The sequence below is a fragment of the Mobula birostris genome, chromosome 3 (genome assembly GCF_030028105.1).
Source record: "Mobula birostris isolate sMobBir1 chromosome 3, sMobBir1.hap1, whole genome shotgun sequence".
In the NCBI taxonomy this organism is placed as follows: Eukaryota; Metazoa; Chordata; class Chondrichthyes; order Myliobatiformes; family Myliobatidae; genus Mobula; species Mobula birostris.
The window spans coordinates 60713326-60731400 of record NC_092372.1 but is presented as its reverse complement, the minus strand read 5'-3'; the positions used below and the strand labels follow the sequence as shown (position 1 = coordinate 60731400).

The 18075-nt window shown below is 41.2% G+C and overlaps 1 protein-coding gene across 1 annotated transcript in view; it reads right to left on the bottom strand.

Moving 5' to 3' along the window:
- The window catches only part of scfd2 (sec1 family domain containing 2), a 302066-nt gene extending 284223 nt beyond the window's left edge, over positions 1 to 17843 (bottom strand). The window contains exons 1-2 of the mRNA XM_072252713.1: positions 16946 to 17843; positions 12277 to 12445 (exon numbers count right to left, since the gene is read on the bottom strand). Of these exons, the coding sequence (XP_072108814.1) occupies positions 12277 to 12445; positions 16946 to 17771 (995 nt within the window). The 5' untranslated portion in view covers positions 17772 to 17843. The remainder of the gene's footprint in view (positions 1 to 12276; positions 12446 to 16945) is intronic.
- Positions 17844 to 18075: the final 232 nt, after the last annotated feature.

The window sequence follows — 18075 nt, the reverse complement described above, 5'->3', positions numbered from 1 at the left end:
CTCTATCTACTCTAATTATATAATTTATATACCTCCATCAATTCATCTGTCATCCTCCATTCCAAAGAGAAAAGACTTAATTCACTCAGCCTTTCCTCACAAGACATCCTGGTAAATCTCCTCTACACCCTCTCAACTATAATGAGATGGTTAGCAAGAATCTCATCACAGATACTGTTTGATCTGCTGGATATTTCCAGGATTCTCTTTTGTTTCAGATATCCAGATCTACCGAGTTCTGCATCTCATAGCTTCAATATGTGTTTAGTTTCCTTTCTCTTTAACTACCAATACAACAATTAAAATGGCTGAACTTTTGTCTCTGTTCTATCATTAACATTCCCGTTCTGTTAGGGATTATTCTGGCATTATGTAAATATAACAGATGTTAATTCAGATGAGAACCTTTAGTTCTTAATGTAAATTTCAAATATAAAATTGAAGTTGAACGTACACCCTTGCAAACTGGTGACCAAGAGATGTTTGCATATGCATCAGCCAAAAAATTAAAACAATGGGGTTATGCTAATTAGCCTGCATCAATCTTGGCAATTATGGGTTTCGGTTGGCTCTCTCTCCTCAGAAGTTTTTAAAGCGTATCTGTGTTAATTAGTTTCTCCCAGCAAAGGCATTTGAATCTACAGATGTCTCTTATCAATTACAATGTGCTTCCATTGTAAATATTTACCTCAAAGGAACCATTTGTCAACCCAAAGAATTGAAATAAACGTCATTGTAACTATTGAATCACCTTTGATCTTATGGGTACAAGAATAAGTTTGCAGAACTCTACTGAGAGAGTCTCCACGAGAATGTCTTTTTGTCATGATGAATAAAGACTCTCTTTTTCACAATTTCACTAGTTTCTCCAGTGACTTAGTCACAGTCAAAACATTTGGAGGTTTGTCTTGGATACATTCATGACCAAATTACGTGGCCAGTAACCTCAGCTATCCAAGGAGGACAAGAATTTCTGATCGTGACCCCCCCCCCCCCATACTTAGATCTGCTCAGGCCAATGATCTTGGGGTCACAAAGTATCAAAGAACAAGGTGGAGAGCTGGAGAGGTAAATGTGAAAGTGTAGTGGTGTGTGTTTGTTTTGTGTAAAGGACTAGCAACCAGACAATATTGGGCAGTTTGTTAAAACAAAGCTACCAGTTGCAAAAGGTGGTCATCGACCATTCGGGACGCCAGAGGGGTGAGGATATACACGTTCAGTTAGGTAAGTGTAGCCTGGCTACTGAGAACATTTGGGTAGTGTGGAAAATACTGCTTGGGATGCCAGAGGGTGCATGTATACCCTTTTGGGGAATTGTTTGTGTGCATTTGACTGTGTGTGGAAAACTTAAGAATCAAAGCCTAAGACAGACAATAACACAGAAATACTTTCTACATAAAAGCAATGCAGCAACTTCATGTACTTAGTTATGAATAGGAGAACTTACAGAGTATATACTCCATAAACTTGAGAAGGCTGAACAGGGAATGGACCAAGCCAGGTGGGTTAAGACCTGGACCTTGGAAGAACATTGGCAGTGGTAGAAAAGCCAATCAAAAAGGAAGATAGATAAAGCAGCAGTCATTTTATGTCACGTGTATTTGAGAGAGAGAGAGGACAAGATATCAGGTATCACATAATATACTAGAAATATGTAAGTAAGTGTATAAGAAGAGCTGGACAGAGTGAATAAAAGAGCGAGAGCACGCGAGAGAGCGAGAGATGAAAAACAAGTACAAAGTAAATTAATTATTAAAGTAAATATACATCACCATTTATTTTTGTGGGGCAATCACAGTAAATACTAGAAACACAATAAAATCAATGAAAGATTGCACCCAACACAATGGAGAAACAACAAATGGCCAAATGACAACAAATTGCAAATACAAAAAAAAGAAGAAATAATAATAATAAATAGAGAAACAATATATACTGAGAACATGAGATGAAGAGTCCTTGAAAGTGAGTCCATAGGTTGTGGTAGCAGTACAGTGATGGGGCGAGTAAAGTTGAGTGAAATTATCCCCTCTTGTTCAAGGGCCTGTTGGCTGATGCTTAATAACTGTTCTTGAACCTGGTGGTGTGGGTCCTGAGGCTGCTGTACCTTCTTCCTGTCACTCTCAAGCAGGAATTGGTATGTTTCATCACCAACCCTCCAAAGCACTTCATCACAGCGGATGCAAGTGCTACTGGATGACAGTCATTGATGCAGTCAGAACAATTAGAACAATACATGAATGGTTTAGTCAGAGTGTGGTAAATTGGATAAGGCCCAGCAGCGTGCTCACTGGGCAGCAGCCATGGAAATGACTGCTGAGAAAGGTGATGAGGTAAATTGGAAAGTACTGGACCAAGAAGTTGAAAAGTAGGAAAGCACTCACAAACAGGAGAGGTTATACCCAATCCTGTCTGTTGGAATGGCACCTACAGAGACCAGGCAACAAGCTCAGAAGCCCGATATTCTCTCACACTCTCATTACCACCATCCACAAGCCCTTCACCCCAGCAGAAAAGCAGAGCAATATGTCCAAACTGCTCTCACTTTGAGTTGAGAGTGGGAATTTTGGAGTAAGTTACAAGAAATTATCAAAATCCACCAAAGGCACCCCAAAGAGGTACACATATTGGTTAAAGCTAAATGCCTGAGAAATATGTGGGACAGCATGACCCCAGGGATGAAGGAGGGAACATGGGGAACTAATGGAAATGTCAGTAATGAGAGGTACTGGACCTTTAAAGAAGTGAGGCAGTGACTGGGAGAAGGAGAGAGTAACTGGGGAATGATAATGTCAGTTAACCCAGAAGGCCGATGAACCTGCCATGGACTATGCAGAGCAAAAATATCGGGCCTACCAAGAACACGCAGGGCTGGACAATCCTGGGAGAATGACTCAAGTCTTCCTGAAAATGCTCAAGGAAGGGCTGAGCTCAGTCCGCCAGGAGGTTTTAGACTTGGGGCCCCACCTGTTCCACAACAGTTTCATGGGCTGGGAAAATAGACAGAAAGACAAGGAAGAGGGGTTGAAATGTGGCTGTAGTAGATATAGCTGCAACAATGACAGAGAGGACTTGCTTTCTGTGCCAGCAACCTGGGTACCAAGCAAAGGTCTGCTGGAACAAACAAAAGGGTAAAAACGATGGTTTGTTACAGCTATGGCCTCTCAGGCCATGATCGGAGGCAAAGTTGCAAGAAGGAAATAAGGTGCGACAGCCATTCACCAACCCAGGCAGAAACCACAGAACAATCCTCCCTACCCACATTACTTGTTCTATCATCTGGTCAACGACAGCCCATTCAGGCAAACAGCTATCAGCAGCCCCCATCGCCAATACCGGTCACCCATGGAGGTACACAAGCACTCTAATGAAGGGTCCGCTATGCAAAATTTTAGGAGACACAGGAGCCTCAGTATCCATAACTGACCTTGCCTACAACTGGGGTGGCTATTTCTCTTACAGGTCTGTGGGGGGGGGGGGAAGGCAAGGGGAAAAAATGAGAGTAAAAAAAAACTGAGCCTTAGATACTTCAGATAGAGTGGGGGCTCTTTCCAGTGGATTTCTGGGTATGCCCAAACAATGATGGTACTCTCCTGGGGATAGATGCACTTGGCAAGGCAGATGCTGTCATAGATTCCAGAACAGGACGGATTCGGATTACATGGGTAGGGGTGAGAGAGTGTGGGGCAGGGCGCAGAGTCAGGGACAGAATGTACGAGTGACTGGGTGCAAAGCCTGTCATGTGTTTGTTAAATCTGTATTGGAGGGCGTTTGAATTAATCCAAAAAGAAGTGAAATGCATTTGCAGGATGTCTTAAGAGGCAGTCACTTTAAGTAGATGTGGGTGAGTGCGTGTATGCGTGCACGCGTGGGGGGGGCACCCATCTATCTATTCCTTTGTTCTTTAGAATATGTTTATAGTGTATTAAGTGTTTGTTCCAAGTACTTTTCAATTTATTTGCGAAGCTTCAGAAGGAAGAAAAGTGCAAGCATGGATTTTTGTTTTGCCTTATCTGTGTTGAAGTTTGTGTTCATTTCCTTATTGCTTTAGAATTAAAAGAACTTTGGAAAGCTGTGACATAGACACAGTGTTTGTCTCATAAAAAGCAAATGAATACCCAGGGTTCAGGTCATTCCTGTCTCCTAGGTTGGAAATGTAGAACGTGCTTGAGTCCAGCATGTGTCAAGAACATGCAAATGAGAGTTACCACTGCTGACAATAGAGAACCAGAGGGAGAAGACAGACCAAGTGAGTCAACCCCCTGACAATCTCAATACAGGAAAATAAATAATGACCACCAACCTCCTGAATGAAACACACCTACAAATGAAAAGGAATGGAAACGTGAGAGTGGATAGCAAGCCGTGAATAACGTGTTAAAATATAACAGTAATGGTATTCTGTAATGATGGCTGGTTCTGGGAGATAGATGATTAGTTATATTGATCAGAATAGAAAGATATTGAGAAAGTAGATGGGAAGGAATCAGAGTTGTCCCAGAGACATCAATCTCGACAGCAAGGTAGACCGATGGAAAGAGAAGAAATCGCACACAGCGTCCGAAGGCAGTCACCCCATCCTGAATGGAGAGTGAGCTCAAATGAGCTGGCCCTTTCAATGGTTGGGCCTGGTATCAAAAGGACAGTTTGAGAGGGGTGAGATTCCTGCAGCTAATTGAATAGAGACCACCCCAAACCCTCCTGTAGATCAATCAAAGAGACTGATTTACTAGTTGTCAGACTATTCTGATAACCTGCTACAGTTTAAGGACTGATTAAAACCAAGAAGACATACAGTATGTGAACTGTTGCCTGGGAAGCTGAAACAAAGTTACCTTGCTGGTGCCCCCTGCCCACACAGTAATTACTGACAGCCATGTCGGAGAGTTTCGGTTATCAGAGACTGAAGGGGCAAAGATAAGGATGTGATTAAAGTGCAACTGGCCAGCAGGGAAGGAGGCAACAAGCACATGAATGACAAAGCTGCATTTTAAAGACTGATTGAAATCCAGAAGACAAATATGACCAAGAAGAGCATGTAATCAAATTTCTGGAATGCTTTAAGCACTGATGACAATAAGTGCTTGCAGATAGCCAATTAGGGATGGCAGATAGTGTAGATGTTGATACATAGGGACATGATAGGTAAGTAACTGGAGAAGGGCATTGTTGCTGCCCCACTTAATTAGAACCTCTTTAAAGTTTGGCCTTCTGGGACAGATTTCTGTCCAGGGGCTGAGAGGAGAGTATAGATCTTAAAGGTACAAGAATGTGATGAATCTTGAATTTGTGGGACTCCACCAAGAGGGTCTTCAAGAGAATGTCAGTTTGTCACGACGAATAAAGACTTTCATCTTCACGACTTCTCCAATTTCCCCAGTGACTTAGTCACAGTCACAACATCACTACAACTTAAAACATACTCATTGTCTCACTTGTTCAGCTCTGATGAAAAGTACTTGAGCTGAACTTCTCTCTCTTTCATCTAGTTTCATTTTGTTGTTTCAAAGTTTGAATGTCTGCATCTCCCCACCTTCAAAAACTAAACCACACTGCATAAAACTTAATGATGTGCGGTTTTATTCCAAAAGTGGTGAGGTATATGCAACTTCAGAGTGGTACACAAAGGCTTTTCATGCTCAAGCAACTATGTTCTCCTCAATTCTCCAAATATGCTTCACTTGTTTTGAAGACCAATTTACATTATCCAAATTGCATGAGATCCAGTGAGTCAATTTAAAGCATCCAGCTGCTTTGGCTGAATCAGCTCATAGTCCCCATCTTTATAATATTTAACAGCTCTTATTTACCACATCCCAAGCAATAGTGGTGACACACCGTACAATTGGAACAATTTAAGCTCCTTCACTTAAGCAACCATTTTCCCTTTAAATCTTCTCTAATAACAGAATAAAAAGATGCTTGGTGGTATGGATTGTGAAGGGAAATATGAACAAAACTGAGAGATGATTTACAAATTGTCAAGATTCTTTTCAAATCAGCAAATCCACACTTCAAATCAATCTCACTGAGTATATACAACAACTCGTGGTTCAAAAATGCAGCTTCGTTTCGGTATGGATTCACATCTTTGCGTCTCTGGATTTGGTTGCTAAGGGAACTTTGTTTCCTCTTCCTCATGTATAAGGTGTTTCTTGGTATTATTTTTTACAGATGTACAATAAGAAAATTGCCAAGAACAATCATGGTCATGAAAAAACCATGACTGCCCACGTCATTTGACATGGCACATAATGAACAAATGAACAATAAGGAACCAATCACAAGATAGTAATGCTCCAAAATAAAAGAGAAGAGAGCATTAAATCCACAACAGATCTCAATAAATACAAAATTAAAAAATGTAAATGCTGGAAATAGTCAGCAAGGCAGGTCATATCAGTGGGAAGAGAAACAGAATTAACACCTCACACGCAAGACTTTCTGTACAAGTCTTGTACACCTTGACTCCCCCCCCCGGATCCTCCCCAAACTTACTTTCTCCTCTTCTCTTACAGCTTTCTCTGCTGTCTCCAGAGCAGTTTTTCTACTCATAAGGCCCAGTGATCATGTCCCTGCCAACCCTTTGCATGCTCCGTAATTGGCTCCCAAATTATTTCATTTGCTTCCTCACAACACCCTGAATCTTTCCCCGCAATATCATCACTGCAATTTCCATCCTCCACCAAGATTTGAGGGGGAAAAAAGCATGTGCAGGACTGGATTTACCATTTCTACAGTACATAATGAATTTGATAAGCCATAGATAAGCAATATTGGAGATAGTATCTTGATCTAATTTAGCAAAAGTCCCCCCTCCCATAAAAATACATAAAAACATGTGTTAATGAAATCTGAGGATAAAGTATACAAGAAATACTCTTGCTCTTTATCATTATTATTCAGTTAAATTATTCCAATATAGTTTTTAGCTCCAAGCAGTTAAAATAATGTAACGGCAATAACATCAGCAATACTTTGAAATGAATATTTTCATTATTACACGGGTTATTTCAATGGTTAGATTACAAGCCACTCAATGGGTCAGATTTTGATATGTACAGTATAAAGATCACAGGAAGTTGATTTCTGTAGCAAAAACATTGTTTAAAGAAAACACTGAACAGACAATACAAATATTTAGGTATTGTATAAGCATATTCTGATTATTACATGCATTGCATCTGATAAAAAATAATTAAGGATTGACTTAGCAGTTTCCTACTTAAAAATACTAAAAAAGTTCACAATTTAATAACCCCAAAATCTTGTCATTGCTTTCCTTGCTGAAAAGTGTTTTGAATTTCCCATCACACTTTAGATAATAACACTTGATTACTGAATAACAACCAATGCCAGAACAAATTTAAAAACCAGACTTTACAAAAGGAAATATATCAGATATGATTTATTAGTTAGTACCAAGTTGCACTGCAAGTTACTAACACATGTTGTGCAATTTCTTTTTTTTTTATCAAAGTTGATCATAGAACCACAAATGACTGGTGACTCCAGTCCACTGAAAAGCAAACACCCAAATTTAACTGCAGATAATTGCATACAAATGAAAAACACTTTAAGAGATCCCAAGAAATACAGATGTTTTTGAAAATCATTCACTGAGAATATTTGAATAATCTTGTACCATCATGATAGCACCTTGCAAATTACCTAGTGAATATATGATTGAACATATCCAACATGTTTAAATAGTACCATATTTATTATTTATAATAAATATATTATTTTTAGTGCCAATGGAAAACATTCGCTATTCTCCAATCCTCTAGCACCTCATCTGTGGTAAAGGATGTTTTAAACATCTCTGCCTCAGCCCCTGCAATTTCTGCATTAGCCTCCCACAAGGTCTAAGGAAACACCTTGTCAGGCCCTGGGGATTTTATCCACCCTAATTTGCCTCCACACCGCAAACACCTCCTCCACTGTAATCCGTATAGGATCCATGAACTCGCTGCTGTTTTGCCTCACTTTTATATACTCAATGCCTGTCTCCCGGGCAAATAAAGATACAAAAAGTCCATTTAAGATCTCCCATATCTCTTTCAGCTCCAAGCATAGATGACCACCATGATATTCCAGTGGACCAACTTTGTCTCTTGCTATCCTTTTGTTCTTAATAAATCTGTAGAAGCCCTTAGGATTCTCCTTCATCTTATCTGCTCCAGCAACCTCATGCTATCTTTTTGGTGTCCCAATTTCTTTAAATGCTCTCATGTATTTCTTATTCTCTTCAGGTACCTAATTTGTTCCTATCTGCCTATACCTGCTATGCACCTCCTTTTTCTTAACCAGGGCCTCAAAGTCTCTCGAAAACCAAGGTTCCCTAAACCTGTTATCCTTGTCTTTTATTCTGACAAGAACATACAAACTCTGTACTCACAAAATTTCATGATTGAAGGCCCCCCCACTGACCAAGTACAACCTTTGTCAGAAACCAACCTTCCCCAATCCACCCTTGCTAGATCCTTTCTGGTACTATCAAAATTGGCCCTTTTCCAATTTAGAATCTCATACCAAGGACCAGACCTATCCTTCTCCATTACTATATTGAAACTAATGGCATTATGATCATTACATGCAAAATGTTCCCCTACAAAAACTTCTGTCACCTGTCCCATCTCATTCCTTAATAGGAGAGTTAGTATCATACTTTCTCTAGTTGGGACATCTAGGAAACTTTCTTGAACACATTTGACAAACTCTTTCCCATCCAGCCCTTTTACAGTATGAGAGTCCCAGTCAATATGTGGAACATTAAAATCAACTACTATCACCACCATAGGTTTTTTGCAACAGTCTGCGATCTCCCTACACATTTGCTCCTCTACATCCTGCAGACAGTTGGGTGGTCTATAACAATCTCATTAATGAGATCATACCTTTCTTATTCTTCATTTTCACCCATAAAGCCTCACTAAATGAGCTCTCCAGTCCTTCCTGTCTTGGCACTACTGTGACATTTTCCCTGACTAGCAGTGTAGCAGTGCCACCCCTCCCTCTTTAATCCCTCCCACTATATCACATCTGAAATAATGGAACCCCAGAACACTGAGCTGCCATTCCTGCCCCTCCTGCAACCAAGTCTCACTAATGGCTACGTCTTAAATCCATGTACCAATCCATTCCCCAAGCTCATCCGCCTTTCCTACAATACTCCTTGCATTGAAACATATACAACTCGGAACATTAAAACCACCATACTCAACCTTATGATTCCTGACTTTGTGTGTAGGCTTAACAACATCTTTCTCCACAACCACTTCACTATCTGTTCTTGCACTCTGGGTCCCAACCCCTATAAATCTAGATTAACCTCCTTCCACCCCACAAACACCACCAGCAAACTTCCTGCTAGGATAGTAGCAGAGTAGCTCCCTCTCCAGTTCAGGTGTAAACTATCCCTTCTGTTCAGGTCCCACTTTCCCTGGAAGAGAGCCCAATTATCTAGTTCACACGGTCTGTTAGAAGCTGGAGCTGGATGCATTTCCTGCAGGTGTAGTTCTCAGGGGCACTGTTAGGTCTCCCTGCCTTCCCACATCATGGAAGAGGAGCAGTCCACTATCCTACCTGGTATCCCCACTGTTCTAAATAACTTGACCTTCACAGCCATCTGTGACAAGTTCCACAAGTTCACCACCCTCTGGCTAATATTTGATATGTTTCAATTAGATCCCCCCCAATTCTTCTAAACTCCAGCTAGTACAGGCTCAGAGCCATCAAATGCTCCTCATGTTAACCCTTCCAATCCTGGGATCATTTTCATGAAGCTCCTCTGGATCTGTTCTTACATAAGGGGCCCAAAATTACTCACAATACTCCAAGTGCAGTCTGACCAATACCTTATAAAGGCTCAGCATTACATCTTTGCTTTTGTATTCTAGTCCTTTCGAAATCAAAGCTATCATTGGTAAGGAAAGCAAATACACTGACTGGATCCATTGCCTATCACCTCAACGGGTCTACAGCGGATGTAATCTCCCTGGTTCTTCACAGCATTGGTTCACCTAGATAACAGCAATACCTTTGTCAGCTGCTGTTTATTGATTACAGCTCAGTGTTCAACATGATCATACCCTCAGTTCTAATCAACAAGCTCTAATTTGGCGTTCTACATTCCCCCCTGCAACTGGATCCTTGACTTCCTCACTGGAAGACCGCAGTCAGTACAGATTGAAGATAACATCTCCTTGTTGACAATCAATACTGGTGCGCCTCAAGGATGTGTGGTTAGCCCACAGCACTACTCCCTCTACACCCACAACTGTGTGTCTAGGCACAGCTCAAGTGCTATCTATAATATGCTGATGACACAATTATTGTTGGCAGAATTTCAGATTGTGACAAGGAGGCGTGCAGATGCAGGAGTGAGATAGATCAGCTGATTGAATGGTGTCATAACAAGAAACTTGCACTCGACATCAGTAAGACCAAGGAGTTGATTGTAGATTTCAGGAAGGGGCAGTCAAGGGAACAACATTTCTCATCAGAGGATCAAAAGTGGAAAAGTGAGCAGTTTCACGTATCTGAGTGTCAACATCTCTGATGATCTATCCTGGGCCCAACATATTGATATCTTTACAAGGAAGGTATAACAGTGGCGATACATCATTTCGAGTTTGAGGAGACTTGGGACGTCACCAAAGACCCTTGCAGGTTTCTACAGGTGTACCGTGGAGTGCATTCTAACTAGTTGTATCACCATCTGATATGGAGGTGCCTCTGCACAGTATCAGACAATAGTACACACAGCCAGCTCCATCACGAGCACTAGCCTCATCACTGAGGACACCTACAATAGAGGATGCCTCAAAAAGGCGGCATCCATCATTAAGAACTCCCATCACCCAGGACATGCGCTCTTCTCATTGCTACCATTAAGGAGGTGGCACAGAAGCCTGAAGTCACACACTTACTGTTTCAGGAACAGCTTCTTCGTCACTGCTATTAGATTTCTGAATAGGCTATGAACCCATGGACATGACCTCACTTCTTAAATTTTTGCTCTCTTTTTGCACTACTTAGTTTTTTATATATATTTCTTGTCGTTTATAGATTTCAAAATTATGATGTATTGAAATGTACTGCTGCCATGAAACAACAAATTTCATGACATACACCAGTGTTATTAAACTAGATTCCGATTCTGAACCTTAAAAGTTAACCTTTCAGTAATCTTGCACGAGGATTCCCAAGTCCCTTTGCACTTCTGATTTCTGAATTTTCTCCCTATTTCAAAAGCCGTCTATGCCTTTAATCTTTCTACCAAACAGCATGACCATACACTTCTTTGCCCATTCTCCCAATTTAAGTCCTGCTGCAGACTCCTTGCTTCCTCAACACTACTTGCCACTTCACCCATCTTTGTATCATCTGCCAGTTTGGCTGCAATGTCATCAAAACAGTCATTCAAATCATTGACATTTAATGTGGAAAAATAGATTTCCCAACACCAACCCCTGCAGAACAGCACTAGTCACTAGTACCCAGTTGGAAAAGGCCCTCTTTATTCCCATTCTTTGCCTCCTGCCAGTCAACCTTCTATCCATGCAAGTATCTTTTTCTCTAATACATGTTCTTATCTTGTTTAGCAGCCTAAAATGCAGGACCTTGCCAAAGGCCTTCTGAAAATCCTAGAAGGAAACCCCCACACCCAAGAATAAAAGTTGTCAACTCTGATCCAAGGTGCTCATTTCCAGTTTTTCATATCCTTTTATTTTCATGCACCGAGTAAACTATGCAAACATAATTTCCTTCATGAAAGGTCATATTCATACCAGTAAGAAATCCTGCATTCGCTGTCAATGACACAATTTAAACTTCAGTTCTCTCAAACAGCTTTGTCCATATTAAGAAAAATTATGCCTGGATATCAGAATTCTATTTTTTCGTATTAGTTGGCCAAATCATGCAATTAGTTGTTTACTTTTTGCCACTACACTCCCAATACAAATTCCTAAGGAAGTGAACATAATTATATGTATGAAATTATCATTTTCACAAGTTTCACTTTAAATTGGAAAAGCTTTTGCTATATTATTTATGCTTAAGTGACACATTCCTTTGCATCTGATATCATAAGTACGCCAGTTATAGTTTAGAACTTCCTTGAGAACTTGGATGCAAAAAAAAATCAGCTACATATTGTTTTGTTTCAATAAGTAATCAATCATGAGTCACAACTTCTTGACTTGCCAAACTATGAATATATCTCATTAATACGATATTCCACTAATGAGTTGATTTAAAAGGCCTTACTTCGGTTGAGATAAGCATCCTGGCGCTATCATATTTTGAGTTTCTTCATTACTTTGGACAGCTGTTAGGTCCGCCATGTTAACCTTTACATCGTTGGTGAGCCCTGGAAACTTGGGCAGCATGTGAAGAATCTTCTCAACTAGAGTATCACCATGATGCGCAACAGCACCTGTGGAGAAACAAGGTGTTTTTTGGTTACATGAACAAACTTTGATTATGGGACAAAAGGTGAAGTATCAGAACTACTCCCTGGTGCTCCTCCTCTAAAAATGCAGAAATTGTAACAGGCTAGGTCATCAACAATATGAGGAACCAGTGGACCAAATCTCAAAATTTACCAAGTCTGATGCTGTCACAGGGTCTAATAAAAATCTCTAGATTCCTTATTGTTGAGGAACAGTATACAGTACAATAAATCCACAGTCTAAATTTCATTAAACATGAACTTAAATGTCTCAGTGCTTCAGTATGTGAAAAGGAGTTATGACTTACAGAGTCCTAAATTAGTTTTCTAACCTATATTCGAAGTTTCCTCCCCAACAGAGATGGCCTCTAGCTGGCTTAAGGAAAAGAAATGTAGATTTAATAGGCAGCCAGAAACAGTGAGCCACCCAAACAGGTCCTGCTCGAAGATCCTGGGGAGGAGATAGTAGAACGTATTGCAGGGTCGAGGGAGCAACAGGCTGGAGTCTGTGAAGGGCAAGATACCCAAAGGAAATGAGATTGGTGATTTTCTGTGAGTAACTGGCCTGATGGCCAAGTCAGTCTGAGGAGGTGTCTCATTGTTGACAATCCACCTCTGCAACGTAGAGGTCAGAATGCCAAACCACAACAACATCCTGCTTGAGAAGACACACTGTTCAGGTTATAAACAGTTCACCTGAACAGAATCCTGCCATAATGAGGGATAACCTGTATCACAAACATCAAGAGTCAAAAACGAGGATGAAGGCAAAAGTGATAGAAGAATTCAACACCAAATCAGTCTTGCAATTCATAAAGGGGATGGAGGGGAATGTAATTGAGACTCCTGCCAAAGACTTATCATCAGGAACCAAAGGGGGAAAATGAAAAGGAACCAAAAAAATACTGCAAAGGGTGCAACTGGGAGAGCAATTTTAAAATAAATTAAGGAGGAGTATGATCCAGAGGACTATTCAAATTTAAGAGCGGTTGGAAATACTAATTTAAATTTTTTGACATTAGAACACAAATCATTAAAAAAATACAAACCAAACCCCTGCAAAACCATACCTTGGGTATGTTTTATCCTCCCCAGTTCAGTCCCTTCCTACCTACATCCATGACACTTCACACGTTCTGGATCTTTTCAATGATTTCAAGTCCCCTGGCTCCCATCATCTTATTTTTACTATGGATGTCCAGTCTCTATGCATCTCCATTCCCCACCAGGAAGGCTTCAAAGCTCTCCACTTCTTTCTGGAAATTAGACCTAACTGGTTCCCCTCCACCACCACTCTCCCCTGTCTAGCGGAACTTGTCCTCACTCTTAATAATTTCTCCTTTGACTCCTCCCACTTCCTCCAAACAAGAGGGGGAGCCATGGACACTCGCGTGGGTCCCAGCTATGCCTGCCTGTTTTTTGGCTACTTGGAACAGTCTATGTTCTAAGCTTACACTGGTGACCATCCCGCACCTTTCCTACACTACATCAACGAATGCGTTGGTGCTGCTTCCTGCACCCATGCTGAACTCGTCGACTTCATCCACTTTGCCTCCAACTTCCACCTTGCCCTCAAATTTACCTGGTCCCTTTCCAACACCCCCCTCTCCTTTCTTGATCTCACTGTATCTATTTCCGGAGACAGCTTATCCACTGATGTCGATTATAAACCCACAAACTCTCACAGCTACCTGGACTATACCTCGTCCCACACTGTTACTTGTAAAAACGCCTTCCCCGCCGCATCTGTTCTCAGGATGAGCCTTTTCATTCTAGAATGAAGGAGATGTTCACCTTTTTCAAAGAAAGGGGCTTCCCTTCCTCCACCATCAACGCTGATCTCAACCACATTTCTTCCATTTCATGCATGTTTGCTCTTACCCCATCCTCTTGCAGGGATAGGGTTTCTCTTGTCCTCACCTCCCACCCCACCAGCCTCCGCATCCAGCACGTAATCTTCTGAAACTTCTGCCACCTCCAACGGGATCTGACCACCAAGCACATCTTTCCCTCCCCTTCACTTTCTGCTTTCCGCAAGGATCGCTCCCTATGCGACTCCCTTGTCCATTCGTCCCTTCCCACTGCTCTCCCACCTGGCACTTATCCTTACAAGCGGAACAAGTGTTACAACTGCCCCTACGCCTCCTCCCTCACTACCATTCAGTCCTTCCAAGTAAGGCAACACTTCACCTTTGTGTCTGTTGGAGTTATATATTGCTCCCAGTGTGGCCTCCTGTATATCGGTGAGACCCAACATAGATTGGGAGACCGCTTTGCTGAGCACTGACACTCTGTCTGCCAGAAAAACCAGGATCTCTCGTGGCCTCCCATTTTAATTCCACTTCCCATTCCCATATGTCCATCCATGGCCTCCTCCTCTGTTGTGATGAGGTGACACTTAGGTTGGAGGAACAACACCTTATACTCCGTCTGGGTAGCTTCCAACCTGATGACACGAACATTGATTTCTCAAACTTCCGGTAATGACCCCCACCCTTTCTCCAGTTCTGCCGAAGGGTTTCGGCCCAAAACGTTGACTGTACTCTTTTCTTTAATGATGCCTGGCCTGCTGAGTTCTTCTAGCATTTCGTGTGTGTTGCTCGGATATCCAGCATCTGGAGATTTTCTCTTGTTTGAAACCAACCCCTGGATCTGGCATCAGAAAGTGGAACACAAACAACCACCCAGAAGTGTTAAGAGTGAGAAAGTGAGAGCACGAGAGAGTGAAGGAAATCAGTACCGGTCAGAAAAGTGTTAGGAAAATCAAGGGGACTGAAGGTCAGTAAATGCCCAGCACCTGGAACTCTGCATCCCAGAAAAGAAGTAAGGAAAAATTAATATTGATCAATGAGCCTGATAATAGTTATGCCTGAAAAATACTACAGTCTATTGCTAAAGACATAATAACAGAACATCTGCAAAATGGTGACAGGATTAGCTAAAGAAGGGTTTGCATAAGGAAGATCATACTTGATAAAATTACTTGAATTTTTTTATGACTAGTTTAGTGCATGGGTAAGAACCTGTGGATTCATTGCTCTTGGACTTTCAGAAAACTTTTGACAAGATCCCACATAAAATTATTGTGCAAAATGAAATCGCTTGGGATTCGGGTAATGTTGTGTCATGGACAGAGAACTGGTTGGCAGATAGGAAAATAAGAGTAGGAATAAACAAGTTATTTTTCAAGTGGCAGACAGTGAGCATCAATATAGTCCAAGGTTCAGTGCTTGTGACCCACAAGATCGATTGATTCAGATGAAGCTAAATGTACCATTGTCAAGTTTGTTGGAATATTTATGGCAGAAGTATGTGCAGCAAGGGTGATGAAGAGATCTTCTAGAATGACTTAGACTAGGGGTTCCCAACCTTTTTATGCCATAGACTCTCATCATTAACTGAGGGGTCCTTGGACCCCAGGTTGGGAACTCCTGATTTAGACACTTTGACAAAATAGAATAATGTTAATAAATGTGAAGTTATTTACTACCTTGATGTTAGAAATACAAAGCCAGATGATCTGAATGGTGAGAGATTAGGAAAATGCAAGGTTTGGCCAGACTTGGGTGCCCTTTTGCCATTGACAGTTAAGAATGCAAATGAAATGTTTACTTTCTTAGCAGGAGGATTTGAGTAGAGGTGTACCACAATCTTACAAGGCTTAGTGGGAGCACACCCTGTGTGCATATTTGTTATCTATATCTGAGAAAGGATATTCTTGCTATGGAGTACAGCAAAGATTCACCAGACTGACTCCTAGAAGAGACTTTGGGACATTTGAGCTTGTATTCACTGAAGTTCGGAGGAATGAGTGGGGACCTCACAGAAACTTTTAAAACACCAACAGGGCTGGATAGACTAGATCCCAAAAAGATACATGAGATATTTGAAGTCAAAGCATACCTGGTAAGTGATTTAAGACTGAGACAAGGAGCTATTTCTACACCAAAGAAAGATGAATCACTGGAATTCTCTAACACAAAGGCTTTTGAGGCCAAAATCATTATGTTCAAGTAGAAGTAAGATATAATTGTTTTGGCTAAATGTTACCAACATACAAAATCTCACACAAGGTGATGTGGCACAACTTTCATCCAAGATGATAGTGCAACTTGTATATGATCCCTGTATACCTTACAGTAATATTCTTAAGTCCACAGAAACAAGCAAAGCAATAGCCTGCATCATAATGATAAATAGCAAGACCATAAACGGTAAATAATACCAAATAAGAACTATTCAAAATGCTGAAAAATAAGTCATTATTGTTCATTCACACTGAATTAAGTAATATATTAGCCTAATTATCACTGTCATAAATTACATTCTATTTGATACATGCAAAAACACTTATCTAAGAATGTAAAATATGCAAAAACATTTTAAAATAGCTACGTTATACTTAGCATTAGCTTCAAATTAGATGTATTAATGAATAAGCCAAAATATGAAATAGTAAGGAAAACGGTAATGTAGATGTTTTACCTGAAAGATCAAGTGTTCGATCCATAAAGACAATAGATGCTTTATGCTGAGCATTTTTTCTCCTCTGTTTTGCCAGTGGATAATTAGCAAGTTCTCCTGCAATTAATCTACTGGTAGGGCCAACTGCAAAACATTCCTCTTTGAGCTGTACCAGCTCAAATATAGAGTTCAAGGACGAAACTAATGACTTGATTTGAATTTGAAGTTCAAAAGGCAAAGAATGATAATCGACGTCATTCAGGCTTCCAAATTTCTTTTTGTCACGCCGGGTGTTATTGAGCAGTTTCAGGTCTTGAGGTACAAAAGAGAAAAAGGATGAATAGGGTGCAGTGATGAACAGGTGGGGAGCAAGGGGCGCCAGTAATATAGGCAGGTGCATGACCTCCCCTGTATAGTTCATATTACCCATCCACTGACACAACAACTCCCCGAATTGCTCGAAGACCAGCTCCTGCTCGAGTTCGGTAGTCACATTATTGGCGAGCAGGTGGACAGAGTGGCTGACTGCGGTGATCACCACACAGTACTGGAAGGAGCTTAGGGTGACAATATCACGGATGACATCAGCTGTGCGCCCCTTTAACAAAGTGCTCACCACGAAAACCGCTTTGGCTTGCTCCGGGACGCCAGCTTCGAAGGAGCTGAATTCTTTAACGTTGAGGGCGCCGGCCTGGAGCAACTTACTTATGCCGCCGACCCAGTGTAAGCTCTCAGCGCACCCCGAGTCTATGAACACCACCGCCCTTTTAACCTTCTCACACACCTTCTCCCATACGTTATGGGCAACCCCCACAAACTTCGACCCCAAGCCAGATCCATCACTCATGCTTTCTGAGTCCAAAAACCACTACAGGCAACTTGACACACAGCAACGTCAGCCAAAGATGACGCAGAATAGCGCTGGACGCAAATTGATGATGACTTGGGATTTCGCGACTTCGGTCGCACACGCAGGCATTCTGTTTATTTGGGACCTCGCGGGACTGTGTCAAATTCAGATTTATTTTGTCGCAGGCGAACATCACACGGTATAAATGTCATGAAAATTAGCTTTTGCAGCAGCAGCCTAGTACGTTGCAAACGGAGTTAAAATAAACTTAAATTATGCCTCATTTATACCCGTACAAAAT